The following is a 17,015-nucleotide window of genomic DNA, read 5'->3' on the forward strand; positions in this document are numbered from 1 at the left end:
GTATGCTATAAAAAAAAATCTTTAACAGATAATAATGAAAATGGGCCCTGAGGCAGATGGGACCCTGTGCAATTATCCCACCTTGACCACCCTAGGGTCGGCTTTGCTCCTTAGATCTTGTATTTATAAAATCTAGTTGGCTGGGTAGAAACTTTTTCATTGAACTCTTGAAATGTCACCAAGGAGTTGACTCAACCTGCTGAACTGGATGTGACCAGGTAGACATATAATCATCTTGAAATCTTTGTGGGTTCTAATGTGCTAGATATGACTCAGTAAATTGACTTTTTGCACTCTTATACTTGAAATGTGAGTGATCCACCCAATTAGAATTATAGGTATTTAAAAATGAATAATACCTACTTTGCTATTGATTAAGTTGGTAATATTGTTGTTCATGGTGACTAACACCTACTTTCCTAATTATGTAGATGCTTCATCTTAAATGATTGTTGAAAAATGGTTCTCTAAAATGTCTTGACGAGTCTCTTTAACCTTTTGTTATTCATTCAAACTGTTGTCAATTAAATGTACGAGTCTCTTTATAGATCGTAGGCCTCTTATGTGGGAACCATTAAGAATTTCTTACACTTGAAGTGACAAATAAATTAATTATCAAGAACCATTACGAATTTATTACACTTGAAGTGACAAATAAATTATCAAGAACCATTACAAATTTATTATACTTGAAGTGACAAATAAATTATGAAATTGATGTCACTTTATAAAACCTCCAGCTCCTCCGTAAGCAAAAATATAACCATCAGTTACGTCAAGATGATACTTACCTATGCCATAATAATCAGGTAGATCAGAAACAAAGGTCAAAAATTGGGGCTCTAAATTAAACAGTATATGCCTACGATCTATAAATTGAACTTGGGTAAAATAGGCAGCCTTTTTACGCCCTTCAGTATACGGATGACCGCTACCCATCGGGGGACTTGCTTCGCTGGTGGGAGAATAGACATGCCCACCCATTTGAATCCTATCTACACCAATATCCATCTTAGGAAGCAATTCTTTAGGATAATAACCAAGAGCTCCACCTTGTAACAAAACCCACCAGTTTGAAGTCGAAGGATCCTGTATATATATGCCATACATAAAATCAATAAAAAAAATTGACAAAAAACACACACACATTTGTTAAGAGATTTACCTTAAAGATTTCTAGAGAAAAAGACATTTCTTCACCTTTATAAACGGAGAATTTTTCAATAGTACTACCAGGTCCAATAGGACCAGAAGTAGTTCTAACAAAACCTGGGCATCGTAAATTTACACAACCAGTTTTTTCATACCCGTCGGTCTGTCACCACCATACAAAAGTTAATTAGAATCTATATATTTACAAATGTATATATAGGAATTTAGTAAGATCCCTAAAATATAAACAAGCTACGTACTGTCCACAAAGTAAAAAATCGAGGAATATTGTCATTATATAACGTTGGCGCAACCTGCAAAATAAAATCAATCCAAACTAATTAGTATAAAAAAATTATATTATCTAATGATTATAACTATTAATTATGAGTGACTTGATTTGATTAGCTTAATTAATTACATGCCAACCAGCTTGTATCACATTGGTTTCATTGCGTGGGCCATAAGTATCACCATAAAGATAAATACTGCTCGATGATACTTGATTTGGTAGCAAATTTGGAAGTTGATGTGTCGTCATTCTCGCACTTGCTCCGTGAAAAAGCTTGGCAATATTGTTTTCAAATACAGCAAACTGCGCATATATATATCAAACAATAACAATTAAAATATACAAGTATTAATTTGTTCTTGAATTCTAAATTGGATTAGCTAGCAAAATTACAATAATAAATATCAAATAATTAACTCATACATACATGGTGTCCCAGATCAGCTATATCATCTACAGGGTGTACGTGAGAACGAAAATAATCTGATTTCTGAGAACGCTCAATGAGAATAGTCCCTGAAGGACAAGTGTCGTTGAATCCGTAGAAGGTCGCTGGCTTGGGTTTTGTAGGTTTCAAACCATTTGGAAGAAAACTTGGTTTTAACTGTAAAGCCATAATATATTATTAATTAACAAGATAACTAGCTAGATCTCTCAAAATATATAATTACAAGCACAAAAATATATAATACCAATAAGTATAAACTACACCAACCTGGAGAGTATGATTCTTCAGTAATGGATGGTCAAATGCCGGTTGCTTGTATATATCGACACAATCATATAGTTCTCCATTTTTTGACTGATGAGAAAAAACAAACAAACAATTTTTATATGTTTGTGAGAAAATAATTAAATAAACAACAACGTAACCTGAATGGTTTTAATTGATGGCTTCTCTTCCTTCTTCCATGATCTTCCCTGCGTTGCACTTAACGAAACAATCACAAGGAATAAAACGCGAAGAAACATTTTATCAAATGAAAGTATAATATTTTAATTACTATAATGATAGTAATATTCTAAAGTGCGTGTTTATAAAGAGACCGTAGAAGGTCTATAATTAGTATGATATAAAAAGCTTTAAATACAATATCCAAATAAGATCTTCTAATGAATAATATATATACCTGTTAGATTTTTATTTTTTAGGTAAATAACATTGAATGTTGAAATCTATTATATAAGTTTTTGAAATTACATTAAATATATTGTCGAAATTACATTAAGGTAGCTAGGTTTAATTGCTGTATAAAGCATTAAGTTTTATCTAAATAATTTGTCGTATAATTATAACTATTGATAAAGTATTATTATTGATACAATGATTAAATTATGCTGGTAAAAATTAAATTGCTATTAGCTAAAATTATTTTTCAATAATAAATGTTTGTTTGTTATAAAATTGTCTTTATGATATTTAGAAAAATAGTATAGTACTAATTATTATGTTTTGGTCATGAACTTAAGGATGAAATTTTAAAATTTTAGAATTTAAAGTAAACAAAAAATATGTATATCAGTTTAAACTAATAATTTTCCTTCTATTTTTAATATTTTATTTAATAATTTTTATGTCATACTAATTATAAACTTTTACTTTCTCGAGAGAGACCGTTAAAATATACTATTATACCAATAACTGCTATCGTCAATAATTCTTAATAAATAAAATTTATTTCTTTCACTATTATTTATATTCTTTATAAGTTAAAACTTATTAAATTTATATAATTGTTTTTATTTCCCTCCCTAATATACATTCTTGAATGCCCCCTCACATATCTGGATGCTTGAATACCTGCCCGAGCATTAGACACCCAATTTGGGCAATTAGGATGGATGGCCCTCACAGCCAAAATATTCAGGGTGTCTCGATTTAATCCGGACGCTCTAGCTATGAGAATCGCCTACCCTAGGTGTCCAAATTGGACACCAAGGGTATCCATTCATTATTCTTGATATATTATTAGAGGGTTAACCATCATACCCTATCCCTAGGAGCCGAGGGTAAAAATAAATAAATATAGACATACTGTACTCGATGATATCATCCATTCTAATTTAAGTATATCTCCCACTGTTGTCATATTACTCAAATCAAAAGACTTGTTTTTATTAGTATTGAATATTGAATATTGTGTAAGAAATTCGAGAGAGGATCCTTCGGTCTACTTTTTGTGAACCAAGGAATAATCCATAATGTAATTGTGGTCGGATCACGATCATAATTTGACTGCAATTGGTTATGATCTCTACTTGGATTCACATTTTCATCTAGGTTGTAGTTTGGATTGGGTAGGTGGCCGGAAGGCCATCGGCGGTGTTGGGGAGGGGGTGCCTTGGGGAGACATCCGACCGCCCACCCCGACCCAAGGTATAACCTGGGTGGGAAGGTGAACCCTACCAAAGATCACAACCAATTACGGTCGAAACGTGGTCATGATCCGACCACAATTATATTGTGGATCAGAGGATCTAGTCTCTAGAAGAAGGGGTAACATTGAATTTAGGTGTGAATAAAATTTTTGAAAGAAAATATTAGCTATTGAGGCCCATGAACAAAATTGGATCGTTACCCTTAATTGGCCCAAAAGCCCAATTTTTCACTGAGAACGATTGATGCCAATAAACTTATTTTTTCTCTTAATTTAGCACCGAAGGTGTACAATTTAGTCCCACTCCCTTACACACCAAGTAAATCAGGGAAATATGTGACTCCAGATGTGGTGTCCTAATCTCACAAGTAGGTCCAGCACTGTAAGCATCTGAAAATGTGTTGTGTGGGTCTCAAATCCTCACTGCTTGGGTGACCGCCCTATCCTTTACTAACATGTCGTGCCCCTGGGAGCGACGCTAGCAAAATTAGATCCGATTATAGACCGCTGTAATATCGATGTGTCAACTGGATTTAGATGTGAAATATTAAATATTAGAGTTGAATGTACAAAATTGAGACATTAGACCTCTTTGATTTAATTAGACTTTTAAACATATGTTAAAAAAAGAATTTTTACTTACTCATCCATTGAATACTTTTCTTTCTCCTTTGTTAATAAATTCGCTTATCACCATTGCACTATTGTAAAAAAAAAATCATAGTTAGGAATGAGAAAAAGATGAGTTACCCGATTCAACTTATCGAATTTTAAAATTAGATTCAATTTATTCCGATATTTTAAAATCTTGATTAATTTGATTTATTGGATTCCTCTCGATTTTAAAATTTAAAAATTAATTAAACCGACATCAATTGGTTATTTACATAATAACTGATTGATATTGTTGATCATTCGCAACTTATTATTGAATAACACTCGATTGATATTAGCATCAAATGACTGTTAAAAAAGATAAATTAATATAATAATTAATTAAATTTTTAATAATTTGATTTATTCTATTTTCATGATAAAATTCAATTGATTTTGTTTGTAAAAAATGATAATAAATTTTCATTTCAATATAATAAATCAGGTTATTAATCATTGCTCAACCTTAGCAATAGCTGAGAATTTTTTTTTTTTTTTTGCGCTAAAATTATGTTGTCATATTATAATTTTTACTTCAAAATCTGGGTAATGATTTTTGTATAAAAAATATTTTTTTAGCATGTTGTTGGCCTGAATATCCATATTAATTTCTCCTCTAAAATTTAAGGTAAACTATCCACTTTATTAAATTTAGACAATTATTTTACAAGCATATTACATCAACTATTCTAAAATTTTCTTTATCATTTTTTATTTTTTCTTCTCTCTTCCATCTTTTTATTATTTTCTCTCTTATAATATCTGTTTTTCATGACACAATTCATTCCTTCTATTTGTTCTCTCTTCTAAATTAAATAATAATTCTGTCCGATAACTAAGTCGATGGACACTGGGGATGTAGTGCTCTGGTTGACTGATCGAAGACTCCGGAGACGTAGATCCCTAGCCATCGTGGACTTGCAAAAATAGTGCCGAGCCAGGGAGGGGTTCCCCGGCGATGCCCCTCCGACGCTCAAGTCAAATCTCCGGCAAAAAGAAGTGGGCAAAGAAGAAAACGAGAACTGTAGCTATACTAAGGAGGTCCACATATCTCCGTCGAAGTCTGGAGGTCCTTATATAGGGCTCTTCAAAGGCGTGTGCACGCTCCTCGAGGCGTGCATGGTCATCAAAGCATACCTAGAATAGATGTGTCGGGAAAGTGCGCCTGTCGCCATACCTCAACAGCACGAGCATATCTTTGACGTGACAGTGGAAGCTTCCGTCGTAGGATTCTCTGTCTGACCATGCTGCTAACCCTGCTGCTGACCATGCCTCCTGCTGATGGCACTGGTCCCTAGGAAGATATCGCTAACTGCTCTATCTATCCTTTACTGGTCCACACGGATAGGCCCTTCGGCTAACGCCCTCCTTGGGTCGAGTGGAGGCCACATCGACTAACGCCCTCTAGAAGGATGTCCGCTCGATCGGTTGTTTGATGTCTGAGTTCACCATGTCGGGTGAGTAAGCTGTAACTGCAAGACTAATGTCGTGTCTACCGTTAGCCGAGCGGGATGGCCGCTCGACCGTCGTCCTTTCCCGTTTTGCCTTATGAGCGTCAGAAAAGATGCCAGGTCGGCTCTTCCTCCTGCCGATCAGGAAGGTAACTCGCCCGGTTGGGCGCCTACAGGGTGTTGACCACTTTGACCTCCTGCTGGACGGCCCCCCCTTGGCCACCGGATCACATGCCTCCCCTTCAAGTCTAGTCGAAGGAGGCTGAAAGTCGGACTGACTGGACAAGTAGCCTGGTGAGAGGTTGGCTGGTCGACCAGCAAATGAGTCGGATCCGCCGATTTCCATAGGACCGACCTTTTTCTCCCAGTCGGTGCTTCGTGCCTTTGTACTTGGTCATTTTGGATACTTTTCTTCACTACTGTCGAGGGGGCACGGGTTGATCAGCTACTGCAGATGTCGTCCGAATCTCCTTGTGATGCATGCAAATCGCTTCCATTAAGGCCAAGCACGTGCCCATTAAATGCTGCCCCGTGGAGGGACGCCACATGTCGCTAGCGCAGTCGCCGCACGTTTGAGGTGACAGCTACTGATATGACATTTGGCTGTTCGAATTCAACGGTCAGATGTGCACTTCGATCCTTGTGCCCTAGGTCGGACGGCTCAGCTCGGCCGCACCTATCTTTATAAATCTTCAGCGTCGTCACTCCCTCTGCGTTCTGTTTCTGCTCTTCTCCCATTTGCTTCAGCAACCTTGTCTGCTTCCAGCGTTCCAGCGACTCCCAGCTTTCTCCTCCAGCGCTCCATTTTCCTATAAGCTCTAACTTCCGTTTATTTTCTTTTGGCCTTCATCGCTCTCCGGTATCCCATCATTCTGTTTAGTGAACCCCTTGTCGATCTTGCTTTATTCTTCCGTCGACTCCCTTAGCAAATCCTTCTGCCTGTGTTTTCCGACTATGGCCAGTTCCTCCCAGCCAGTCGACCCGGCCCCTGTTCCCTGGTATACCACCATGGAGACTAGGTTTGATGTGGGCAACGTGGCACACCTCATCAACGCTTTTGACCTTCCGCCCAACCATGAGATTGTCCTGGCTGGACCGTCCGATCGGCTACACAACCTGCCGATTGACACTATTTATTTCTTTTGAGATCAGTTTGTGGCCGAACTCCGGTTTCCCATCCATCCGTTCATAACCGAAGTTTGTAATTTCTTTCGCATCCCGCTCACCCAGCTCATCCCCAATTCCTTCCTCTTACTGTGTGGTGTAGTCGTGCTGTTCAAAGTGCACAACATCCCACTGACCCCTCGGGTCTTCCACTACTTCTACTACCCCAAACAGTCCGAGCTAGGCACCTACCTATTCCAATCTTGCATCAGCCTAGTCTTCTTCGACAGGATGCCCACCTCCAACAAGCACTGGAAGGAGTTTTTCTTCTATATCAGACTCCCCGAGCGGCCGAGCTTCCAAACCAGGTGGCAGGTCGGGCTTCCCCCTCAACCAGATTTGAAGAAGTACAAGACCCAGCCGGACTACCTTCACGCTACCAACATGCTGGCCGACCTGAATTTCGATATTCACAAATTGCTTCCAGAGGGCATAATGTATATCTTCGGGCTGAGTCCGAGCCGAGTGAAGCTCCTGAGCAGCCTAAGTATAAGATTTCTTTAACCCTCTTCCTTTGAGTCTAACTGATTTTGTTCTTCTTTTGCAGCTGACATCATGATGCGTGCCCGGGCTGCCGGTATAATGAAAGCCAAGCAAGCTGAGATCGAGGCAGTTGCTGCCAAGGAGATGGAGGGCTTGGCTTGGGCCCGGTCGGCTCACAAGAGGGCACGACTAGGGAAAGTACAACTGCGGGTGATGGGACTGCCGAACAGATGCCTAGCGCGGGAGGAGCTACCGTCCCAGGGGTGGTCCAAGAGGTACCCCCACCATCCCCGCTGAGGGCTCGGGGTCCTTGGGTGATGATGTGCCGCTCACCCGCAAGTGGCGCCGTGCAGACGCGCATTCCCGATCTGCCACTTCGGCCATCCAGGCTTCTATATAGGGGGGGGGGGGGGCGTCGCATCTCTGGCTCCCGTAACAGTGGAAGCCACTTCTTCCAATCGGACCCCGTCCGTGGCTGAACTACAAGAGCCAGTCCCCATACAGCCCCTCACCTCCCTTCCTCTGGTTAAGCGGAGGATAACCCGAATCGCCATCCTTCCAGTCCTTCCTGGCCAGGCGTCTGGCCCTTCTGCTTCTGCCCAATCAGCGCCGGGCGGGAGACGATCCATTACCGCCACCCTTCGCCTGCCGACCGAGGATCTTCTTGACCAGGTGACCAGTCCATCTCTCCACAGCATCAAGTATACATCAGAGGTCGGCTCGCCTGCATCTGGGAAGAGGCGAGGGCACAAGCGGCCAAGAAACCTCGTGGCGCGCTGGCCAACAACAATCTGGAGATGTCCACAGGGGTTAGTACTTCTAGTTAATCTCGTCATAAATTATTTTCGATCGACACTAATGTTTGTTTGCAGTACTGGGTGGAGAACATCACCATGTGCCAGTGGATGGCACAGGTGGAGGATGAGCTGAAGAGGCTCAAAATCTCCGGGGAGGCCTCTTCTTCTTAGGGACCGTCGATCGACCGTTTGAAGGCTGAGCTGGAAAGGGCTCAACAGCTCCTCCCCGAGGAGTAGCAGAAGTCAGCCGAGAAGGCTAACAGACTGAGCCAGATCGAGGCTCAATTGAAGACTTACGAACGAAAACTTGATCTGGCTTCTACTAGGAAGCGGCACGCCATCACTGATCTGGAAGAGAAGAACAAGGAAGCCCGACAATTGGCCGAAGATCTGAAGCAAGCCAAGGACTCTTTATCGGCTGAGTGGGAGATCCATTCAGAAAAGGAGGTTGAACTTCAAGGCCAAGTTAAGCGCCTTAAAGAGGAATTGGGGGCTTCACACGCCGCTCTGAAGACCTACCAGGAGGCTGAGCTGAGCCGTTTCGCTGCAATGAAACATCAATACCTCCGCTCGGAGCCCTTTTTACAGAAGGCGACCAAACGGATCGTCTACTCATTTGAGTTGGCCATCGACGCCACGCTCGTCCAGCTGAAAGTGAACGACCACCTACCTGAAGCTTTCTCCGACAGCGATGTCGACCGGGTCCAATTTTTAGAGGGTATTCCCGACGAGGCCTTCGAATGCATCGAGTGAGTGGGGCCAGTAGAGTGTTTTTTGGAAGCTTTAATTGTATTCCAGTCGTTCGGCAGTGTTCTATCAATGAAAACTTTTAGCAACTTTATCATATGATGTTTGTTTGCTAAGTATTTGGCTGCACAATTTCGATCGGCTGTGGCGCCCATACTAATACTTGCTTAGGATCGTGCCTCTAGGGTTTAGAGTCGTCGCTTGACTTCAGTTTTAGTGTTCACGTTAGGGATTTTCCAAGGCCGGGATTTAACGTGGTCGCTCGACGGTCTTCAGAAGGATGTTATAGTCACCGTTCGACTCTAGGGTTTAACGTCGCCGCTCGACAGTCTTCCGAGAGAGGTATTAATAGTCGCCGCGTCGACTCTAGGGTTTAACATCGTCGCTCGACGATCTTCCAAGCGGGATATTTATAGTCACCGCGTCGACTTTAGGGTTTAACATCGCCGTTCGACGATCTTCCGAGCGGGGTATTTATAGTCATCGCGTCGACTCTAGGGTTTAACGTCGCCGCTCAACGATTTTCTGAGCGGGGTATTTATAGTCGCCGCTTCGACTCTAGGGTTTAACGTTGCCGCTTGACGGTCTTCCGAGGGGGTATTTATAGTCACTGCATCGACTCTAGGGTTTAACGTCACCGCTCGACGGTCTTCCGAGGGGGTATTTATAGTCACCGCGTCGACTCTAGGGTTTAACGTTGCCGCTCGACGGTCTTCCGAGCGGGCTATGTATAGTCTCCACTTCGACTCTAGGGTTTAACGTCGCCGCTCGACGATCTTCCGAGGGGGTATTTATAGTCGCCGCGTCGACTCTAGGGTTTAACGTCGCCGCTCGACGGTCTTCCGAGCGGGGTATTTATAGTTGCCACGTTGACTTTAGGGTCTAACGTCGCCGCTCGATGGTCTTCCGAGCGGGGTATTTATAGTCGGCGCTTCGACTCTAGGGTTTAACGTAGCCTCTCGACGGTCTTCCGAGCGAGGTATTTATAGTCGCCACGTCGACTTTAGGGTTTAACGTCACCACTCGACGGTCTTCCGAGCTGGGTATTTATAGTCGCCGCTTCGACTCTAGGGTTTAACGTCGCCGCTGGACGGTCTTCCGAGCGGGGTATTTATAGTCGCCACGTTGACTTTAGGGTTTAACATCGCCACTCGATGATCTTCCGAGCGGGGTATTTATAGTCGTCGCTTCGACTCTAGGGTTTTATGTCACCGCTCGACAGTCTTCCGAGCGGGGTATTTATAGTCGCTGCTTCGACTCTAGGGTTTAACGTCGCCGCTCGACGGTCTTCCTAACAGGGTATTTATGGTCTCCGCGCCGACTCTAGGGTATAACGTCGTCGCTCGACGGTCTTCTGAGCGGGATATTTATAGTCGCCGTGTCGACTCTAGGGTTTAACGTCGCCGCTCGACGGTCTTCCGAGCGGGGTATTTATAGTCGCCGCTCGACGGTCTTCTGAGCGGGGTATTTATAGTCACTGCATCAACTCTAGGGTTTAACGTCGCCGCTCGACGGTCTTCCGAGTGGGGTATTTATAATCGCCGCTTCGACTCTAGGGTTTAACGTAGTCGCTCGATGGTCTTCGACGTGGGCTAGCCACCCGGTAATGGCTTCGTGGATTCTTGGTTTTGGTTTAATCTTGTAGTCGAAGGATGCATAAAAATTGAGTATTACATGGTAGCTACATCAGCGCACCATTCATCCAGCTCGGTACGGCTGGAGGTGGTTTGCACTCCATGGTCTCTCTAATTAATCTTCTCCTTCCTCATCCTCTAGGTAATAAGCGCCTGATCATAGCTTTTCCACGACCTTGAAGGGTCCTGCCCAAGGAGCCTCTAGCATGGTGACATCTCCGACCGACTTCACCTTCTTCCATACGAAGTCATCAACCTGAATAGATCTAGGTATTACCCGCCTATTGTAGTTTTGGCGCATTCTCTGTCGGTAGGCTGTTAGCCGAACGGCTGCTTTAGCGTACGCCTCGTCCACCAGATCCAGCTCCAGAAGTCTTCGCTCAGCATTGTCCTCGTTATACTGCTGCACCCGGTCGAACTCGACTCCAACTTCAACAGGAACGGCTGCTTCGCCTCCATAGACCAAGTGGAACGGTGTCACTCCCGTCCCTTCCTTTGGAGTCGTGCGGATTGTCCATAGCACGCCTGACAACTCATCTGCTGTTACGCTTCTGCAAGTGCATGGATTTATCGTCAGTGCCCTACTATTTCTCAGCGCCTACACATTAGTACAAATGTGAGAAACACATCCAGTATCTAATACCCATGATGAAGAAATAGATAGATTGACTTCTATAACATATATACCTGAAGTGGAAGTCTCACTTCTCTTCTTTTTAAGATCTTCCAGGTACACTTTGCAGTTCCTCTTCCAGTGCCCGGTCTGACCGCAGTGGAAGCAGGTAGCATCCTTGGCAACCCCTCTTTTGGTTTTCAGTGCCTTGCCTTTGCCCTTGGCTTGGGACTTTTCCTTACCTTTGGGCTTTCCCTTGCCCTTGTGCTTTTGTACCATTAGAATGGAATTGGGCTTAACCTTCTTAAGGTTGAGCTCAACAATTCTTAACATGCTAAGTAGCTCGGGCAATGTCTTGTCAATTTCGTTCATGTTATAATTTAGAACGAATTGACTATAGCTATCTGGCAAGGATTGCAAGATCAGGTCAGTGGTCAGCTCTTGGCCAAGTGGGAATCTCAACCTCTGTAGGTTTTCTATGTACCAAATCATTTTGAGTACATATGGACCTACGGGAGTCCCATCTTGCATCTTGCACTGAAACAGTGTCTTAGAGATCTCGAATCTCTCATGCCTCGCTTGTCCTTGATATAGTTGATGAAGATGTTCAACCATATCATAAGTGCCCATCAACTCGTGTTGCTTCTGAAGTTCAGAGTTCATGGTCGTGAGCATAAGACATGACACATCTAATGCGTCACCTTGATGCTTCTTGTAAGCATCTCTATCAGCTCGCGTGGCAGTGGCGGGAGGTGCCTCGGGAATGGGCTGCTCCAGGACGTACAGTTTTCTTTTCTGTGTGAGAACTATTCTCAGGTTCCTGTACCAGTCCAGGAAGTTAGCTCCATTGAGCTTGTCCTTATCGAGGACAGAACGCAGGGAGAAGGAGTTCGTGTTTGACGACATGGTAATTTCAACAGAAAAATGTAGAAAAATAAATATCATATTCCAATTAATCATCTAATTAGGGCTTTAATTAAATGATGCTCCCACTGAATTATAGAACTTTTATAGAATCAAGTCATGGTCGTGGTCAAACCACACTTACTAGATTCTAACTAGCTATAATTCGTGCGGGACAAGATCTACATCATACTACGCCTTGAGTTAGCTTTGACTAAATCACCCAAGACTTAGTATGATCGGTAGGTAACTAATTACCAATTACATCTCTATGCAACTCTTGTTTATAAGATCAAGATCCGCATGTATATTAAAACTTGAGTTAGCTTTGGCTAAATCGCCCAAGAGTTAATATAAATGTGATTTTGACCTATCTACCAACCATTGAAAAATGCCTATAGTTAAACTCGATCCAATTGAGTTAACTAGTTCCTCAATCTAATTGAGTTGTACTCACCCATGCATTGATAGGCAGGACTAAGATTGTCCCTCCGCACTCTACCAAGATAATATGTGTTGCTCTGCTTTGGCAGATTCAACAACAACATGTGATCGAGGTAGTGATGGGTATCACGACATGGTAGGCATTTCGAGTTAACGCGATTGAGATTTAATCTAATCGACGATGTGTATCATATACTCGATTTAGATCTAATCTAATCGTGGAGGTGCATCATGTACGCGATTTAGATCTAATCTAATCATTAAGGCACTAATTAATTACTAATCTAGCATGCATCACATACACACACACAAGCAATTAATTAAATTTTGTGATTAGTGATGGCCCTACTATGATCTTCTCAAGCCAATGAGAAGATCGGTTGGTCAACCTAGGGTCAATAGCTTCCTCAAGCTCCTCCCTTTGACCGTCATGTGTTGCTCGCACCCTCCTCATAACTCTGTCTCGAGTGGACCTTCCACCGCTCCAATTTTCTACATTACAAAAGGTGAAACTCGAGTTACATTCGAGTCTAAAAACTATTTTACAACAAGAATATAAATAGAAGGGCACAATGCGCAGGTCGCGAATCAAGTACAACAAGCACAAACATACAAAATGGCGCGCAGGTCATATTATTAATTACAACACATATTTCCAATCAAATTGGGTTCTTTGGGTCATGACCATCACAAAATGATACATAATTCTAAATTATGTGTTTTTCATAAATTTCTGTAATTTTTCTAATATTTTTACGATTTTATGAGTCGCAACTTCCTATGGACCTACGGGAGTCCCATCATTTTGAGTACATATGGACCTACGGGAGTCCCATCTTGCATCTTGCACTAAAACAGTGTCTTAGAGATCTCGAATCTCTCATGCCTCGCTTGTCCATGATATAGTTGATGAAGATGTTCAACCATATCATAAGCGCCCATCAACTCGTGTTGCTTCTGAAGTTCAGAGTTCATGGTCGCGAGCATAAGACATGACACATCTAATGCGTCACCTTGATGCTTCTTGTAAGCATCTCTATCAGCTCGCGTGGCAGTGGCGGGAGGTGCCTCGGGAATGGGCTGCTCCAGGACGTACAGTTTTCTTTTCTGAGTGAGAACTATTCTCAGGTTCCTGTACCAGTCCAGGAAGTTAGCTCCATTGAGCTTGTCCTTATCGAGGACAGAACGCAGGGAGAGGAGTTCGTATTTGACGACATGGTAATCTATAACAGAAAAATGTAGAAAAATAAATATCATATTCCAATTAATCATCTAATTAGGTCTTTAATTAAATGATGCTCCCACTGAATTATAGAACTTTTGTAGAATCAAGTCATGGGCGCGGTCAAACCACACCTACTAGATTCTAACCAACTATAATTCATGCGGGACAAGATCCATATCATACTACGCCCTGAGTTAGCTTTGGCTAAATCGCCCAAGACTTAGTATGATCGGTAGGTAACTAATTACCAATTACATCTCTATGCAACTCTTGTTTATAGGATCAAGATCCGCATATATATTAAAACTTGAGTTAGCTTTGGCTAAATCGCCCAAGAATTAATATAAATATGATTTTGACCTATCTACCAACCATTGGAAAATGTCTATAGTTAAACTTGATCATATTAAGTTAACTAGTTACTCAATCTAATTGAGTTGTACTCACCCATGCGTTGATAGGCGGGACCAAGATTGTCCCTCCGCACCCTACCAAGACAATATGCGTTGCTCTGCTTTGGTAGATTCAGTAACAACATGTGATCGAGGTAGTGATGGGTATCATGGCATGGTAGGTATTTCGAGTTGACGCGATTGAGATCTAATCTAATCGACGATGTGTATCAAGTACGCGATTTAGATCGAATCAATCGTTAAGGCACTAATTAATTACTAATCTAGCATGCATCACATACACACACACAAGCAATTAATTAAATTTTGCGATTAGTCATGGCCCTACTACAATCTTCTCAATCCAATGAGAAGATTGGTTGGTCAACCTAGGGACAATAGCTTCTCCAAGCTCCTCCCTTTGACCGCCATGTGTTGCTCGCACCCTCCTCGTAACTCCTCCTCGAGTGGACCTTCCACCGCCTCATTTTGTACATTACAAAAAGCTGAAACTTAAGTTACATTTGAGTCTAAAACTATTTTACAACAGGAATATAAATAGAAGGGCACGACGCGCAGGTCACGAATCAAGTACAACACGCACAAACACACAAAATGGCGCGCAGGCCATATTATGAATTACAACACATATTTCCAATCAAATTGGGTTCTTTGGGTCATGACCATCACAAAATGATACATAATTCTAAATTATGTGATTTCCATAAATTTCTGTAATTTTTCTAATATTTTTACGATTTTATGAGTCGCAACTTCCCGACAATCCCGATTAGCGATTTTCGGGTGCAATCGCGGAACAAAGCCCCTTGCGAGGTTAGGGGCAGCACCCCTACTTACGATATAACCATCACGAGTGTTCCTAGGCGATCCTACAGCACCTTAATGTTAGAGTGTATACTAAAAGCCTAGTTTTTGGTATAAACATTTATCTAGAAATAAGAATCACATTGGTCAAATGTCTACATTTATGATAAATGTAGTTGTTCAATTAATTTATATTGTAGATAACATGGTGTGTGGTGTCACACACAGAGGATCATGTTATCAGTACCTTATAAATTATAAACAGTAGCTCACGACCATAATGGAAAGGAACAAACCATTGGAAGGTCGTAGTGTAATTAGGTATTAGTTTATCTTAACTATATAATTACACTAGTACACTTAGAGTGTATTGAGTAGGACCATTAGAGGTCGTTTCTTTTATACTGACTTTATAAAGAAACAAAGACCTCAGTTATTATGGAAGTGTGTGCTCTTAATCATAATATAATAACAAGCACATATATTTGATATTTATTTCTTTAATTTATCAATGGGTGAGATTTAGTTCGATGAATCAATAAGCCCAATAAGTTGGGAAATGATATCACTTATAGTGTGTGTTGTTGATTATAGAAGGAAACTGTGTCCTAGTAATCTAGGTTGAGAATGTCCCCAAGAGGAGCTCATAAGGATTGTTATGTTAAACCCTGCAGGTGGACTTAGTCCGACATGACGATGAAGTTGAGTGGTACTACTCTTGGAGCTAGATATTAATTAAGTGAGTTGTCAGTAACTTACTTAATTAGTGGACATTTGTTATCTTAAACACAGGGAGACTAACACACTCATAATAAGAAGGAGCCCAAAATGTAATTTGGGATTGGTGCGGTAGTTCAATAATAGTTCTTTAGTGGAATGAATTATTATTGATGAAATTAAGTTGTGTGTTCGGGGCGAACACGGGATGCTTAATTTCATCGGGAGACCAAAACCAATTCCTCCTCTCGATCCCTATCGTAGCCTCTATATAAAGTCTTATATCCATCTAAGCCCATCTTCTAATTCATGTAGTTGATGTTGCTATCTAAGTAAGCTTCACATTGTTGATGATCCTGTCCGAACCAGAAGTCAACAGACGCTGGGCACGTGGCGCTCCAAGGCTCGCTGATGTAGATCTCCAACTAGTGTCGAGATGCTCCGGCTATCCTGCACAGAAGTCGAGCCGGGAAGGGGATTCCCAGCGACGACCCTCCGACGCTCAAGTCAGGTAAATCACGATGAACAAGGTGGCTCCAGAAGTCTCAGAGTACGTACCAGAATCCTCCTGCCGGTGAAACCTGAGGTTCTTTATATAGAGCGGTGTCAAGTTTGGGCACGCGTACCGAAGTGCATAAGTGTCCTCTGTCCTTTCCTAGGTATGCGGCTGTCAGAAAGCTTACCTGACCCCTATCGCTACAGTCAGAGCATGCCCTCGATGGGACAGCAGAATCCCCTGTCACAAGATTTGGAGCATGGCACACACGTGAAACCTACAGGGTGTCAAAGAAAGAAATCCTCTGGCCTTTTCCTTTGCTCCAAACTTGTAGTCCGAGCGGACGGATACCTAAACATCCGACCGGACATCCGCAATGGTTTACTTGTGCTTTGTGGAGACTAACAGGGGTGCTTTATGACTGCGGTCGGTCAAAAGGTCAACTCGGTCCATGACCTTTTTAACTGAGCGTCAGAACCCCGATTTGACAGGGTGCCTCCCAACTATAAGTGCGAGCCGGCCGGACCCCTCCAGGTACTCGATTCCATCGACCGGCCGACAGTCCAATCGGACCGGCCGTCTACGGCCGTCCGTCCGGTCGGACCACACTTCCGGTGACTTCCACTTGGCGTTGACTTTGCAAGAAGG

The 17,015-nt window shown here is 42.2% G+C and overlaps 1 protein-coding gene across 1 annotated transcript; it reads right to left on the minus strand.

Moving 5' to 3' along the window:
- Positions 1–720: 720 nt before the first annotated feature.
- LOC121994611 lies at positions 721–6,732 on the minus strand. The gene is made up of 8 exons (XM_042548588.1): positions 6,679–6,732; positions 2,160–2,246; positions 1,872–2,048; positions 1,574–1,747; positions 1,413–1,466; positions 1,166–1,315; positions 909–1,089; positions 721–791 (listed from the first exon to the last, which is right to left on the minus strand). The coding sequence occupies exons 1-8, from the start codon at positions 6,730–6,732 to the stop codon at positions 721–723; spliced, it is 948 nt and encodes a 315-aa protein (XP_042404522.1).
- Positions 6,733–17,015: the final 10,283 nt, after the last annotated feature.

This window comes from Zingiber officinale, chromosome 6A, assembly GCF_018446385.1.
Source record: "Zingiber officinale cultivar Zhangliang chromosome 6A, Zo_v1.1, whole genome shotgun sequence".
NCBI lineage: Eukaryota > Viridiplantae > Streptophyta > Magnoliopsida > Zingiberales > Zingiberaceae > Zingiber > Zingiber officinale.